We start from the raw sequence: 16,970 nt of genomic DNA, 5'->3' as shown, positions 1-16,970 counted from the left end.
ATAAATTAACAGCAATAAAAATAACATAAAACTGATTTCCAGTAACTAACAAGAAGAAAATGTAGGTAATAAGGTAGGGCAAAGGATATATATAAAAGCTGTTGAAACATTTGTGTATATTATCTAGTTGATGTTTCATTATTAATATATAAGAATAAAGAACTTTTTGAAAAATACTGAGTAATATTCATTCAATGAAAGCATTATTACATTGCTACATCCTTCAAATCTTATATTAGTGTTATTGCAAAAATGTTTGGAAGCATCTACAAAAGCTTCTCAAAAAGAATCTCACCACACATGTATGTTTCTTGAGAAATCCAGCTGCTTTTGTGAAACACGTTGATTATATTAAATTACAGATCCTAACATTCTCTTATGCTACTAAAAACTTCTGCTAACTGTATGATAAGTTATGCTATGGTTTCGAAAGTTAGACTATCATCATAAATATTTCTTTTAAGTCAACAATATCTATCAATAGATATCAAAATGTCAATATCTTCCTCTTTATCAGCAAGAAATAATTTTAATATTACATTTATAAGAAGATGTGAATAAAAAGTTTTAATAATAATAAAAAAAAAAAACTAATCAGAGAACTGCCCTGCCCTGTCAGAATTCCTTTTACCAATTACTGTATTTTCTGGACTGTAAGATGCATTTTAGACAACCTGGAAAAGGTTGCCTAAAACCCTTCATCATCATCTTATGGTCTGAAGTCATACTAGTTATGTGCAGTGAAATTTTTTTTAGATCAGACTGTGTATATTGTTTTTGCTTAAAATGTGCAAGTGAGGATTTATACGTCTCACGAGAACTCTTACTTTATCCTAAAGAAAAGATCAGTAAAACTCTGCTTCCTCATAAAAACTGAATTCTTTTTAGAAATGCAGAATTAGCAATGCTCCTGATGGTACTAAAGATGACATCCTCATTAAAGAAAGTAAAAGTTCCAACATAGTATCAGTAACGAAGAGCATGATAGTAGGGAATTTTTTGGATTCCATGACAAGAAAATTTGCATTAACATTGGTAATTTGTTTAATAAGCACTTGTGAATTTTGTGTTTCTAATATACAAAATATTTTTAATGTTTCCTTATAATGTATTATTTTTTTAAATAAAATTCACCCTCTTAAAAGCTGGATACATCTTTAGTCCAGAAAGTCCGTCATGTTCCCTAACGCTTATTACTAAATTAAGCAAAAAAAAAAATACATTTGTATTGTATAACTACTGTGTGCATGTGGTGGCATTTTAGTTTTATTTATATATATATATATATATATACAGTGGATTCCAGTTATTTGGACAGTTAATCAGGGCAGCCATTTATTTGGGGCAAATCTTAAAGAACAGAACTCAATCGAGAAAATAGCCAGGGTTTACTTTGCTTAATTGGGACAACATAGCATTTAATTGGGGTAGGAGGCCACAGCACTGGAGATTACCCTACGATTGTCTCTGACCGTACCTCGTGGTTCGGTCAGATTTCTGGAGGTACCATAAAACAATTAGCAGTCACTTGTTTATTGGGCTTTTCTGTTAGTGCAATCTGTCATAAGCAGATAGTAAACTCGATCTTATTGAATTTGTGATAATACCGACAGCTGGAATTCTGTGGGTTATTATGGTGAAATGTGTTTACACTTCCATGAAATCTTCAATCATAAAAAAATTAATTTTCAGAATCTTCTCTTCATTCCTATTTTTAAAGCTTCGTAACTTGTTACTCCGTTCTCACTTGCACGTATTGTGTTACTTGCAATTTGTGTGTGCCGTGTTCTTTGTTACTGATTGCTTATCTTTTTACTGTTTTAAATTTTAACCCCCACTCACAAATATTAGTGAACAGAAATGTCAACTAGTTAGTATGTACATATTAATTATTCCGATTATCACGTATATTCTTCCGATTTTCACGTATCATTTAATTTTTTAATTGGTAAGGTAATCAAGGGCAAATTTGTGCTTTATATATCTTTACTTTTATAGCCTGTGGATAGTATTCCTCCTATTTTCGCTTATTTAGAATTGTTGTTTAATAGAATTAAAATTCAATTTACAAATGTGATCACAATGACCGGTGCTTACTACACATTGTATAGTGAACGGTACTTTACTATGGTGAGTCCATCGTAATGTGATTTGATTGTACAGTGAACCAATTGTAAAGCAGGGGTCCACCGTATTTTTAACTTTTTAAACTATTTACATGAAACTTCACGCAATTGTGCAGCCGCTTAATCGGGCCAAAATGCACTAGTCTCGATGTGTCCAAAATAACCGGAATCGACTGTGTGTGTGTGTGTGTGTGTGTACATATATATAAAATATAGGGATAAATGTAAATCGGAATTGCAATCAGAAACAGATAGCTCTGTTAATTATTGGTGGGATATATTGAAAGGGGTTAGCCCTCGAAAAAGTTCCTTTCAATGTATCTATATATCAATAATTAGCTACATAATCATTATTGTATTATATATTTATATATTATTACTAATTATATGTTTATTTCCAGGGTATGGCATTGTAAACCTACACGGGCTATCTTAGTCTTTATAAGTTATTTTGGCCTTACGGCCCACTCTATACTATTATGTTTATATACATATTCAGCATCTATATGGTATATATTATACTTTTACTATAATATATATATATATATATAGAGAGAGAGAGAGAGAGAGATAGCTGTAGTCAGGACTAGAAACCTAATTCTTACTATTTAATTAAAAAGAAAGAAATTTTCTATATATTTTTTTTATTTATATGTAATAAAATTATTGGAATTTAAAATTTTAAAGTTATTGGCACATTTAAATTGATTTTTTTTTTTTGGTGATATAATCAATTATAGGATCACACTAATTTGTTTCCGTTATTGTCACTGGTTTCTGTGACCCATTTATATATATATAAGAGTGTTTAATAGTTAATTATTCACTGTATTAAATGAACTAATAATTATGCTTTATTTTCTCCTCTGTATAAGATGACGGTGGGGCTGCATTTGGAATTTTGTACTCTGCTCTGGAGGGAGAGGACCTGACTGAGGCATACAAGTCCTTGAAGGGAGTCATTAAAATGAATGAGGAGGTATATTTTCACTGGTAAGAGAAGCAAGGGACATAGATTTAAAATCATGATTAACAGAAGGTTAGATCTCTTGAAATTTACTTTTGGGAAGCATGTTTTAGATTACTAGAATAAATTATCTGCCACTACTGCCAATGTGGAAAGTTCAAGTTCAGATTTTCAACTTTTTGGTGATGGGAAAAGTATGGGTAATTTGATTTTTTTTTTTTTTTTGGCAGATGCAGAAAAAGTCCACTTTTTCTAATACTAATTTCTTAAAAATTAAATGATCAAGTCAGCAGTTTTTAACACAGAAGCATAAACTTCATTTTAAAGTCTATATAGTTTTTAAAATATTTAAAACTTTACTTTTAAATTTGTTTTTATGAAAGTTATTATTCTTGCTATCTTATAATGAGAGCAAACTTCTTTTCAAGTGTGTCTGCTTTTTCACAGTTTAAAATGTATATTAGAGGTATAGTTGGAAGCATATCATGTACCAATAATTAGAGCAATTCAGCTTACTTGGTATTCATAATATATTTTTTCTTTTTTTAATTAGATGGTTTTACATAGCTGTTCTTACTGAACAGAACAACAAAGCAATAAAAAGGTGAAAACAATAAGCTTATAAAAGGCGTACATTATAAAATAGTAATCTCAAATTTCAGCTTAACTTCTCAGGTATACTCAGCTCCCTTGTTTCTATGACACACATGTTCAGATAAACAAGAGTGTCTTTTCATAAACTATGGGTTTTAGATGTTTCATGTATGGCCAATTTGTCATTTTAGCATAGCAGTTATAATTTTATTATTTTAAACTTTAGTAAATATTTTTAGTGTGGTAAGTAGAAATGATAGATGAAACAATTATTGAGGTCAGCTAAATGTTCATAGTTATTTAATGTATTACTGCATACTAATACACTTATTAGTATCTAGCTACCTATTTATGTTGTTCAACAGAATTGTGATTATGGGGAACAGACCACTTATGCACCAAAGAATGCAAACACTGTTATTGAATATACTTGTAAAGTATATGCAATATTAATAAGAAAATTGTTTAATACTTTGGAAATAGGTTTCAGGTTATGTTAATTATTAGTTTCTATTCTGAATCATTTAGGCTGTGGCCAAGTGGTTAGCATGCAGGTACAAGGTTTTGGTTTTTTTTTTTTTTTTTAGGAGCATTAGCAACTAAGGCCATATTGCTCCGGGGATATGCGGTGGTCATTCCCTGACCTTTCCGCATCCTCCGTATTTGGTGGTGACGGGCTCGAACCCTGGTCTAATCAAAAAGCGTGTGCTACACACCGCTGCTCCTTCCCACCTGGTTACGGAGGCGTCCGCAGGTACAAGGTTTCATATGCATGTTCAAATTATACACTAAAAAGAGGTATGGCAGCTGTCCGGGGGGGGGGGGGGGTGAACACCACTGGAAAAGCATTAGTAGAAGTAGTCGAACATGTCTCAAGTGAGGTGTTCAAGTCAACTACAGTTCAAATATAGTCAATAATTGTATTCTTGTTAAAATGAGTAGTTGTAAACTCCGACTTATGCAATCATGCCAGAGTATAAACAGATAATGTACTTATTAAATCCTTCAGCATCAACACTTGGCTAATTTTCTTTCAACATGTTGAATTCTAGCAGATACCTTCTTCACACTAAGCATTTCTCAACTCCATTCAAAGTTACACATCAGTACTTGTAATTGATGTTTTGCCTTGAAAAATCATTAGTGAAGTATAAGTGGATCTCTGGAGCTATGCCAATCCTAAAAATACTGATGTTGGTTTGCTTAAACTTTAGTAAAGCTATTAATATAGTCTTACATGAATGACTTTTACATAAATTGAAGCAACATAAGTGTTAACAGCAAGTTATTATTGTGGATAGAGGGATAGATAGTGTATATTTCAGCATAAGTCGACTTCTATTCTTTACTTTAAATTCTTGTTTAATCATATATAGGTTGACCCCTCTCCCCACAGTCATTTTTCATATCTCCTGTAGTAGTGTATTCCAGTAAAATCTACATCAAGAACCAATGTCTGCTTTTTAATTCAATTATTTTTGTTCATTGTTTTAAAAGTTTACATTGTGTGGTTTTATCACAGTAAACTGTAAAGAAAGGTAAGTATACAGATTATTAATTCTTATATACAGAAGGTCATAAAACCAAAACCTATAGGCATAAGTGAGGACACAATATCACTTTTATTGATGATGCATATTTACATAGTACTAAACAGGCTTTAATCATTCCTTGTTGTCTGTTTAGCACTGTACTGCAAATTGGTTTATTTGTAAACATGCCTCCACATGGAAGCACATTTACTTAAGAAACTGACAATCCTGAAAGTTAACTTTTTGAAAACTTGAAAAGTAAACCCAAAAACATAATTCCCAATGAATTCCATGAACAATTTCATTTGACGAAGAAATTCTTGGATTTTCAAAGGTGCATAGCAATGCATATTTATGTATAATAAATATTATGGGTAACAAACATTTGAGGTAAATAAACTCAATGTTGTTGGATAATGAAAAAAATGGGTAATTATGCAGTCTGTTAGCACAGCTGATGGTGTTATGATTTAAATGATACGTAGGAACTCTGCCAACAGAGGCAAAAGTGATTATTTCATTGCATAAAGGAATTATTATGGGGAAGAACAACATGACCATGAGGTGTGACTGAAAGTTTCCAGACTAGTTACATTTTGTACTATAGTACCAAAAATGGATTGACGTCTTTTGATGATTCCAAACATTCCAGGATATTCATTTTCAAGCAAAATGGATGGAAATGTAATGCAACCATGAATTAAAGAAGTTGTTCAAGAAAACAGGAATTGTGCTATCTGTGATTTAGCTAATGAGATATGAATATTATTTAAATCATGCCAAAGCATTTTTAATGCAAGGTTTCACGTACTGGATTACTGTCAATTTTGTGCCATACTAACTGGTGAGCAAAAGCAGAATTCAGTCAAATTGTGTTAGGATCATCAGGAAGCATGTTAGGGAGACTCCCAATTGTTTTCAAGGTCACACTTGACAAAACTTGGCTTAATAGGTATAAACCTGAAGAAAAGCAAGTCTTTATAATGGAAGCATCCAAAGTTATCATTGCATTACAAAAAGACCAGGCAAGTTTGTTCTAATATGAAGATAGCACTGTGTTTTTGACACTGATACAGCTGTGCATTACAAATCCTCCCACGTGATAAACAAAGTCAATATTTCTACAAAGTTCTGAGGATAATGAAAAAAGGTTAGGATTTGTGGTGAAAACATCCCAAAATATGGAATACCGTATATTGGTTTTGTTATTATGACAATGCTGTTTGCTCTGCTCTGGCTGTGTAAGAATTTCTGGCCAAAAACTGCGAATCAATACCGTGTTTCTCCCTCCATCCTGCAACATTTTGGATCTGGTACCATATTCTTTTTCTTTTTTTCAATACCAAAGTTCATATTGAAGGGGGAAGAGATATGACAACATTCATCCAAGAAAAATTACATAATATGCTTGAAGAATTCAGAACCGAGGACTTCTGCAGATGATTCCAACAAAGTTGAAACACATAGATTAGCTTAGATATTGATAGCAAAAAGATAATGCAAACGTGTAAAGTGTAAAGACACTTTTGCATTTACATAGTCGTAACCTTTTGGGAATAGGCCTACAGCAGCTGAAACAGCTCCACTATAATTGCCGTTAAATGTTCAGTTATGAAGTTCTTAAGTTCAGAAAGTTATTTGGTGTTGTTAGCATACATTTTTTCCTTAACTGATCCATACAAAATGATAGAAGAGAAAAAAAGATGACAGCCATTCAAAGCTAATAGATCCAATTTTGTAGCTACTAGCCATAATGTACCAGATTGGCTGGATTCACCTAAAACTTTCGCATACTAGTATCATAAGGTCGAGCCCTCATATTGAATGACAATATCTTGGTATTCATCTTGTGTCACATCAGAGAACTTTTCTAAATAACAGTGTTACTAAAAAAATTACCAGACTAAATTCAAGTAGTATTCAGCTCTCACTTCTTTAGTCCATCAACACCAAAGAATGATCATGAAAAGTGAGAAATTTTTCTGCATATGGCAGTTTAAGATGATAAGTCAAGGTTTTAACATTTTTGTAAGCTGGACCTTGAAAGAAACAGTTAAAAAACACTTTGCTTTTGAAATATCTTAGATAATTTTATCAGATATCAAAACCATATTGTCCTAGTAGCAGTTTTTTTTAGCTGATGTAAGTCTTTTCTGAACTGGATGAATCAATTTATATTACCAATAGGACTAAAAGGATTTTTTTTTTTTTTTTTTTTGAGATATTTTTCCATTAAGTTTTCCATACTGATGATCTGTCTACCACCTGCACATTTCTCATTTATGTATACCACTTAATAATCCTAATTCGTACATTGGGACAAACATTGTATGTTTGTCCAGAGAGCAGAGAAGACAGCTACCAGGAACATCACTCACTGTTAACACTAGATCTGTAAATTTTATGGTGAAGTGTGAATTTCTGTATCTGCATACTTATTACTTGGTCACACATGGCCTTCAAAAGAGCACATATACTGATATTTTCCCTTTTAAATGGGTTTTCATTTATTGTAATTTTTCACGGATCCATGAGGAAATAAAAACGAGAAGATTATAATTGTATTAGTTCCCATTTTTAAAGATATTTCATGATGAAGTACCTTTTATATCTTTAGAGCTATAATGCATCAAGAATGATTTATTTACTTTTGGTCCACGAGTTGTGTATATATATTTGTAAATCTAGTTTTTCTCCAAGTGCAATTACAGAAGCACACATTTCAACTGATCACAGTTTGAACAGACACACACACACACACACACAGAGAGAGAGAGAGAGAGAGAGAGAGAGAGAGAGAGAGAGAGAGAGAGAGAGAGAGAGAGAGAGAGAGGGAGGGAGAATTTCTGCAAATTTTGAACTGAAGTAGATTTATAAGTTTTCATTACTATTTAGTCCTAGGGGGGCTGCTTATTTGAAGTTATTAAAAATGATAAAACACAGTTACAGACATGTCTGTTAATCCACTGCATGTTTTAATTCATCTCTTTGCCTCGCAGAATATTCAAATTCTTTTGTTAACTAAATCTGCTAATGCTGCAATTGACTGTATATGTAACAGTTACATTTCTGAAATTCATGAAATAATTTTAAAACAAGCATATTATTTAAACGTATGGAACAAAATTTGTTTTTTAAAAAATATTATAAACTGTAAGGGATTGTAGTTAGTCTGCTAGTTCAATATACTTATAACAGTCTAATGAAAGTAAAACAAGCATATGCTACATTTCCCCCTATTGCTTTTATTTAAGAATAATTTTATGCTTGGCTCTGAATTACTTCTGAAATAAGCATGGCTGCCAATTCCCCATGTTTCTGATGGAGAATCTACCTTTTTGACTTGATCTCACCATTATAACAGAGTTTTTCTTTTTTTTTTTTGCAGAAAATAATATTATTTACATTAAAATTGTAATTTTTTTAAAAATTGCATAAATAAATTTCTTCTTAATTTCATTAACAAATACAGCTGCAATAAACACCCGAGAGTAGTTTCCATAATTGTTCAGTTAGCAATAAATAAAAGCAAACTATTCTTCAGGTTTTTCATTTCCAATATGCATATGATTAGTTCCAGGGATGATATGCTTTCTCAAGAAAGTAATAAAAAAAAAAAAAAAAAAAAACAGTTTATAAAAACTAATATTATTAAAGATTTATTTTCAAAGAAAATAAATGTTCAAGATGGCAATTCTTTTAACTAGTGTTGTTAATAGAGTGTAGAAGTACGAGTTAAACCCACCCCAATCAATAAATCAGTAAAGGCTACTTTCCTTGTTATTCACAATTCTAAAAGACCAATGAGAGAAAAACACACACACACACACACACACACAGACAGTGTGTGTGTGTGTGTGTGTGTGTGTGTGTGTGTGTGTGTGTGTGTGTGTGTGTGTGTGTGTGTGTGTATCAGGAACATCAAAACAGGATGCCACAACATCTGCAGCAATTTCTGAGTGTTCTTTCACTCAACAAGCACTACTCAGATCACAAGCTTTTCAAACTAAACTGAGACAAATTGATTTTGCAAAAATTGCAGTATCAGTTCTTATGTTATTTGATAATTAACTAGCAGATACTATTATGTTATTTGATAATTAACTAGCAGATACTATTATGTTATTTGATAATTAACAAATTAAAGTCATGCATGGCATTTTAACAATTCCTCACAACAATGCTGAGTGTCATGAGAGAATATTCAGCTGGGGGGGGGGACTTATTTCAGATCTTCTCTTTCTAGCGACAGCCAAATCTAAACACAACAGTGCCATTCATTATTATAAACAAAACTTCAACTCAATATTTCTGAAGAGGGCAACAGTATTTTTATTGAATCAATCAATCAGTTGATGTCTAACAGACAATTCAAACAGAAATTCACATATGTAAAATGTGTGTGTGTTGTCAGTGAAATTTAATTTCTAGTAGAGTGCGGACTTTAGTAAGCCTCCCACTTTTTCTAAAGAATCTGTTTTCCTCCTAAATTTTATGCCTGTTTTGGCCAAAAAATTGCATTTTCCTTTTGTTTATAGTTACCTGAACCAGCTTCTAGAAAGTCAAAAGACAGTAGTTATGAAGGTTTCCTAACATGGTTTTCTCTTACAAGCAAAAAAGCTAATAGTGTACAGCAGTACTGTTCAGATAAATACTCAGCAGACACACACAGGTTTAGGTTAGAGCTATTTCTATGGATTGTCGGGGTGGCATCTGGAAAAACATTTAGCCATAAAACTGAGTTTTGTATAATTCAGGACATCTCAAAACAGTTTGAAAATCCCAAAATCAAGTCTGTAAAGAAGATTTTGTAAAATGAGAAGAAGCAAAGCATAGTGTTCACCTTCGCAACTTTTCAGCAAAGTGCAGAAAAACGGAGGCTCAATTCCAAATTTCATTCTCATCTGGTTTTATAAATTTTAACATATATTTTCATCTAAATGAAATAATAATAACTGTGAAAAACCTACTTAAAGTTTGCAAATCAGCAAAAACAGTTGTTTATTGTATTACCGGGATCTTCAGGTTCTTTCATTTAAACTTCTGTTAAGAAAATTTGGTGCAGTGCATTCAGTAAATGTAGTTCATTTAAAAACACAGTAACTGTTAACAAAAAAAAAAAAAATAAATAAAAAATAAATAAATTATATTTTCAAATGCAACACCTTTTAGATAATGTGCTCAGTCATGAAAAATTGAAGCACAAAGGTTATAAATTCAATATGCACCTTTTTTTAAAAGAAATTTAGATGTATCTATTGCAAATTGTATCTTTTTGCTTAATATGTATAAACCAAAATTCCTTTCTTACGGCATGTAAATATTTTTCACTATATTCTTCACTAAAAAAATCATAATACTGGAACAAATGAGTATACGAGGTCTGTTAAAAAAGTATCTAAACTGCTACAACATGGTGAAATAAACATACAGGGTGAGGATGCACTTAGCCCAAAGATTCTCCCACTGTTGGAGACAAGTCTGGAAAGCCAATTTTGAAATCGTCATAAGCTCAGCCATTGTATTAATCTTTATTGTTTTTAAGTAAAATTGACACCCTCTCAGGTTTTTTTTTTAGTTTAGGAAACAAAAAAGTTACATGGAGCCATATCTGCTGAATATGGTGTTGATCAACTTGAGTGATTTTGTCTTTGGACAAAAAACTCTATACAAGTTGTGACAAATGTGATGGTGCATTATTATGAAGCAATTAGTCTTTGGAGTTCTTTTTTTTTTTTTTTTTTCCTTTTTTTCTTCAAACAACATTACAAAGGTGTTTCAGACCTTCAATGTACTTTTTGTTTGTGCTTCTGTAGCATATTTGTGGTGGGCAACATTCTCACAGTCAAAATATGATATAGCAACATGGCCTTTGTTTTGCTGCATATTTTCCATGCTTTTTTTTTTTTTTTTGGTTAGGGAAGTAGTCTTCCACTGGGATAACTGCCTCACATTCAAACAAATCAGAACCAGCTTTCTGGCTGTGTGCTCACATTGTTCCTCTGTTAATAGCTGTGGTACAAACTTTATAAAAAAGGCCTTCTGTTCAAAGTGTTCATTAATATGGAATGGCACAATCTGATAGAGATACAAGTTCCTTCAGTGATTTCCTAAATAGTTAATCTTTGGTCATTTCATAGCAAAAATAAGACAATTTCATCATTTTTTGAAGTTGGGGCTGTTCAGATCACTCTCAACAGACTCCCTATCCTCTTTGAAACGACAGTGTCAGTTGAAACTTGTGTGCAGCCCACAGAAAAGTCCCTGTATACTATTTTATCTCAATTGTAGTTTTTCAAACTTAAAGAAATATTTAATACACATTATTCAGTGCATTCTAATATTGTGAAATATGAGATAAAAATAAATTGAGATAAATCAAAGTTATGAAAACGTACCTTTGATATTTTCTGACAAAAATGGACTGCTGTAAGTGAGTTGCATTCTGTTGTCTCAACCTTGAAGAATGAGCACAATCTGTATACTTTTTGAACAGACCTTGTGTAAAATCTTAATTTTACAGTCAAGTTAGTTATAGGATATTACAAGTTTTAATCTGCAGTAAACTTTATTTATAAAACTTATGAAAGTAGTTACTGAATAAATAAAAATATTAAAGAAATCACAGGGTAGCTAATTTACTTAAGGGCTTAAACTTATATCTTCAGTAGAAGAAACTAAAAGAAGCGTGAAATAGATTACATAACATTAAATACACATGATACTAACAAAGAAATATCTAGTGTTCCTATCCTATAACTCATAAGCTACCGAAATTATTGTAAGTAAATAGAATTCTGCTCCATAAAATATAAACATATATATTTTGTTATATTAAATATTATGAAGTACTCCACGATGCTAAATAAGAAATTTCCATTACAATTTAAATTTTTTTTTAAAAAAAGTTACGTTTATTTTCTTTAGCATTTCACCTCCTAATCCTTACAATATTTTGTTCTGTAAAATGTTTATACTATAGTTGATAAAACGTGAGCACAGCATATTTTTAAATAATAGCTTATATATATATATATATATATATATATATAATTCCTTTGTTACTGTATTGCTAAACATCACATATATGTACAAATTCTTATTGGTTAGAAACGTGCCCTAAATAGCAACAAAATAATTTTAATTGAATAAAATGTACGTCACTAAGATGAATCAAATGCAATTAGGGGGAAAAAAAAAAAAAAAATTCAAGACTATGATTTACATGAAAAGGTGGATACTTTGATCTTGTGTATACAGTGGAGAGACACACACATGTGCGGGTTAAATGCATAGAGCAAATTAATCAAGAGCTATGCTCTTGAAAGCTTTTAAAACTCTGGTAAAAGAAATTTTTATAATAAACAAAATATTATGTACTAGCTTATTTCTGTAAAAAGAAATAAGCTACTGTTCAATTCCAAATCACATATGCATTCTGAATACCTATCTTACATATTAAATTATCACAAGTGAAAATTAAGTTACAACATAATTTAAGTGCAGTCGTATAAGGAATTCGCTCTGAACAGAAGAAAAGCAGATGGCTTATTCCCACACTTTTCTAGGTAGCTGTTTTCTTTTCTTTGATTAATTAATCTGTTTTAAAGTTTATATATACAGATATATTAATTCTTTAATGGGCTAAGCCTCTGACATTTTGTAGTTTCCTGGGAGGACCAGTATTCTGGTAAGAATTATCTTTCAGTACATTATGATACCCTCCATTTACAGAATAAGATGCCATACTTTTTGATCCATAGATGTTAGCTGAGGTACTGTAGCCAATTTTAGGGTCTGCTGATGTGTTGGCCATCACTACTGATGAATTCTGAAAGGAAAAAATATATATATAATAATAATAAATAAAATACTGAATATTTGTTGGATTGAAACTTCATATTTCAGTCCAGCTCATTCAAATTTTTAATTCAATTAAAACACTTCAATTGAAACAATTCAATTAAAAACAATATTCAAAACAATACCAACTTACTGGTAATAAACCATACCCAAATATTTTAATTTGATTTGCCATAATCTTATATCACATATCACCACTATCAAGGATTGGCCAGTCTGCCATAACAGTGATCCAGAAAAAGTCTTTGTGTGACTTTAGGCCTGGCTAAAAGGTTTTAGCTTTGGCATGGCTTTTTGTAGCTTACGTTAATAATAGGTTCATCATTTTACATATTACTGTTTTCCAGTTTTGAGCACAGAGTTCCAAGTTGTTTTTAGAGGGATGCTTAATATAATATCTGCTTCGAAATTCATGAATCCTTAATTAGTTTTAATTAATTCATTTAAATAAAGTAATTTCTTGAAAGTGGAAGGTAAGATTTCTAAAAAAATTTTAGAAATATGAAAACCAAACTATTAGTCTTACAATTAACAATTGATGCCTGTGTGGAAAAACACCAATTTAAATCCCAGGAGGTACCTGTTGTAACCAACTTCTAGTCCTCAAAACCTAATATTTATGGAAGTTCATTTATCTACTTACAGAAATAATCTACTCTTGTATTTAAAATTGCACAAGCTACAAGTGGGGGGGAAGAGATACTTGAACTTTATAAAAAATTATTTCAGTTTGTTTCAAGTTATGTACAGTTTTTATATTAAAATTGCAATATTTCTCTATACTGCAGCCTTAAATAATACACAACCATTCTGTCATAATGACCTGAGAACTACACAAGTCATGCATTCGTGTAAAGTAGAGGCTGAAATTAAATATATAATAACAGCATGCTCGCAGATAATGGTTAACTACCAGGTTAAAATATAAAAGCTAAAAAGTTCTAAAAAGGAATGACTATTGATGAAACACATCAGAAAGTACAAAACCTGCAATGACACATCAACTACAAAAACATATCAAATTACAATGCATAACTGGTGTCAGAAATTCTGCTGATGGGACGGTGGGTGCCAAAATATGACTTTGCCTGGATTCTGTCAGATTTATCTTTCTTTTGTGCATCAATTGAGCTTTACTTCATATCAGTGTAGTGAACTGGTCATTTCAACCCCACAAATGAAATCAGGACCGAATATCTTAAGGACTCATATATTACTTTTAAAAATTATTCTTCTATTTCATAAGAAAACAACAGCATCTTAAAAAATATAAGATTAGGCTATAGACTAGAAGAGGTAGACCTTGAGCTCTATTGAATCCCATTTAACCTTTTTTTTTTTTTTTTTTTTATGTATAACTAGAAGAGCAAAAGTGTGTTGGTATGCATTAAATATTCGAAGGAAGGCTTCTTGGAATTTATTTCTGCATACACCTCAGCAAATGGCTCAAAAATAGATAATATAGGGGAGTTCATTAATATTTTAGAAAGAGCAATACAAACTAATGGCAAAGAAATAGTGTTTGTTGAAGATCTGAACAGTTCTTGTATTCCCATGATTTTTCTATAATTTGTCTTAGTGCAAATATTTGACCTTGGCATCCCCTATTTTGCCTGAAACATGATTGTTCTTTCTCATAGTCACGTTCAGCTGTACTTCTTAATCCTTTTCTCTAAGATCCATAATTTTACCTGGTATGCCAAGGTGCGAAATTCCTGTGTAATTTCTACATTCAGGTTTATTTCTCTTTTTACATATTGGTAAAACTGGTGAGCCTTCTGGAATTTATCCTTAAGAAATTGACCTATAGATAAAGTGTTATAACCACAGTGATATTTTCATTATAGCTTTCAGCCTAATTTCATTTGCACTTGCCATTTTCCCACTCCTGATATTTTCCTTTTCCACTTGAATATTAGACAGTGTCCAAAATTTTCCCTATTTCAATCATTCTTCTTAATTTAGCGAATCATGAAAGTATTAAGTCTGTAGTTCTAAAATATTTTCTTCTGTTTTAAACTTTGCCACTGTCATTTTTGTTTATCTTAGTTATCATTTTTCCCTTCCTGTTATGAGGTTTTAACTAAACACCAAAACTTCCTTTAAAGTAACGAGAAAAAAAAAGTAACACATAAGAAGTAACACATAACATATAAAAACATAAGAAAAAGTAACTTTTTCTTATGTGTTTTGTGTGCTGCATATAACTGTGTCATTGAAGGTTTTATGTTTTTACAATTTATATGAACTGTATATGCATTTTGCTATGGCTACCAAATGATGGTATTACATTTATAGTATAAAAAATTTAATTAAAAAAAATAATAAAATAAACTATCCATCTGAATCCCTCCTCACATAGGTGTCTGTCCAACTGACCTATGAATTTCTCCAAGCTCTCAGCTTCAACCATCCATGGAGGAGGAAATTTATATCAGTATTTATTAACTAGTTGGGAAAAAGAAAATTTCCTGCAATCCAGTCTAATCCTCTACTCCTGGTATAATTTATAACAGTGAAAAATTTGCCCTCATTCAATTTACTATCATCTCTTGGAGCCTTATACGCATCCATGAAGTCTCCTCCAAGGTGCCTAATTTCCCAAGCCCACATATTTGAAGTGTTTCCCCCCACCTCCCCTCCAAAGATGTCCTCTTTAAGGCAAATTGCTAGTTTTTGGACCATTTCAAGAAGGTTGATGCCTTTTTTTTTTTTTTTTTTTTTTTTTTTTTAGGAGCAGTATCCATACTTGAACACAATATTTCAAGCATGGTCTTACGATTGCCTTGTGCAAATTGTCTCCAGAGTAGTTCTGTTATGTTTGTCGATATTATATAGGTCCAAAATACATGAAGTATAACACTATTGGTTTCACTGCATATGAAGCCTATTTTGGAATGCCCATGAATGATCAAGACAAGTTTGTGAACTCCCTCAAACATACAGATAGTCTAAAAACCATCACAATGACTACTACTTTTGTATGGTGGATATATCAAATTTTAAAAATCTGCCAATTAAAAAGCTGTATTGTATCCCAACAAACCATCCTTTATTGCTCCAGTGCCACACAATGAAACCTGCCAATTTCCAATCTACCTTCCAGAGAAGACTATTCAGAGTTAGATAACAAATATGGTGAACAGGATAACTGAGATTACACCTCAGAAGCCTGTTCAAGTTTAATGCCCCATTTCACTAATCAGCAAGGATCATAAAACTTAGTGGGGGAGGGAAGGCTACTACAATCAGAAAAAGGCATGTCAGTTATGAATACTTTTTATACTATTGCACAATGCCTTTGCCAACAGTGACTGATAATGGGAATATGCACTCTGTTCATATTAAAGATTACATAAATATGAAGCATGTGTTAGGGAAGATGACATATGACCAGTATAAACCAGATGTCTGGGGGAACTTCAACATGCTGAGGTTACTTGACAGTTTGATTTCTCTGTCTCTAGGACAGCAGGATAATCCATTACATCCATAATTAGAAGAATATTAATTCAAATTAAATTTTCATTTCAAGTAATATATACACATTAATTAGCTTTTAAGGTAAGGAATGTTAGTGGATACCTTTGGCTGAGATGTTTTCACCGTTCCATAGTTCCCTTTACGTAAAAAATGTCCATCTGGAACAACTATTCCTCTTCTATCAATAAGGCTGTGGTAGAAGTAGGGTATTTAAAAAAAATAAATAAATAAAATCACGTACAAGATTTTATGTATGAAAATGGATATATCTTATAATTGGCAAAATTTTATTACAGCTGTATCTATATCAAACAGCCAATGTGTCTAATATTAGGAAAAAACTCACCTCCAACTCCTCTTAGTTCAATGCAGTAATTAAGATGAAGTGGAAGAAAGAAGGAAACT

General features: G+C 31.5%; 1 protein-coding gene across 1 annotated transcript in view; it reads right to left on the bottom strand.

The window, feature by feature from the left end:
• Positions 1–16,970, bottom strand: part of LOC150081263 (palmitoyltransferase ZDHHC14-like) — a 137,892-nt gene that overhangs the window by 23,484 nt on the left and 97,438 nt on the right. Inside the window, exons 9-10 of the mRNA XM_090378995.1 lie at positions 16,668–16,755; positions 12,969–13,050 (exon numbers count right to left, since the gene is read on the bottom strand). Coding sequence (XP_090235121.1) covers positions 12,969–13,050; positions 16,668–16,755 — 170 coding nt within the window. The remainder of the gene's footprint in view (positions 1–12,968; positions 13,051–16,667; positions 16,756–16,970) is intronic.

Source organism: Mastigoproctus giganteus, chromosome 8, assembly GCF_048544385.1.
Source record: "Mastigoproctus giganteus isolate SK-2022 chromosome 8, ASM4854438v1, whole genome shotgun sequence".
Classification (NCBI taxonomy): domain Eukaryota; kingdom Metazoa; phylum Arthropoda; class Arachnida; order Uropygi; family Thelyphonidae; genus Mastigoproctus; species Mastigoproctus giganteus.
This window is presented reverse-complemented; position numbering and strand designations above follow the sequence as displayed.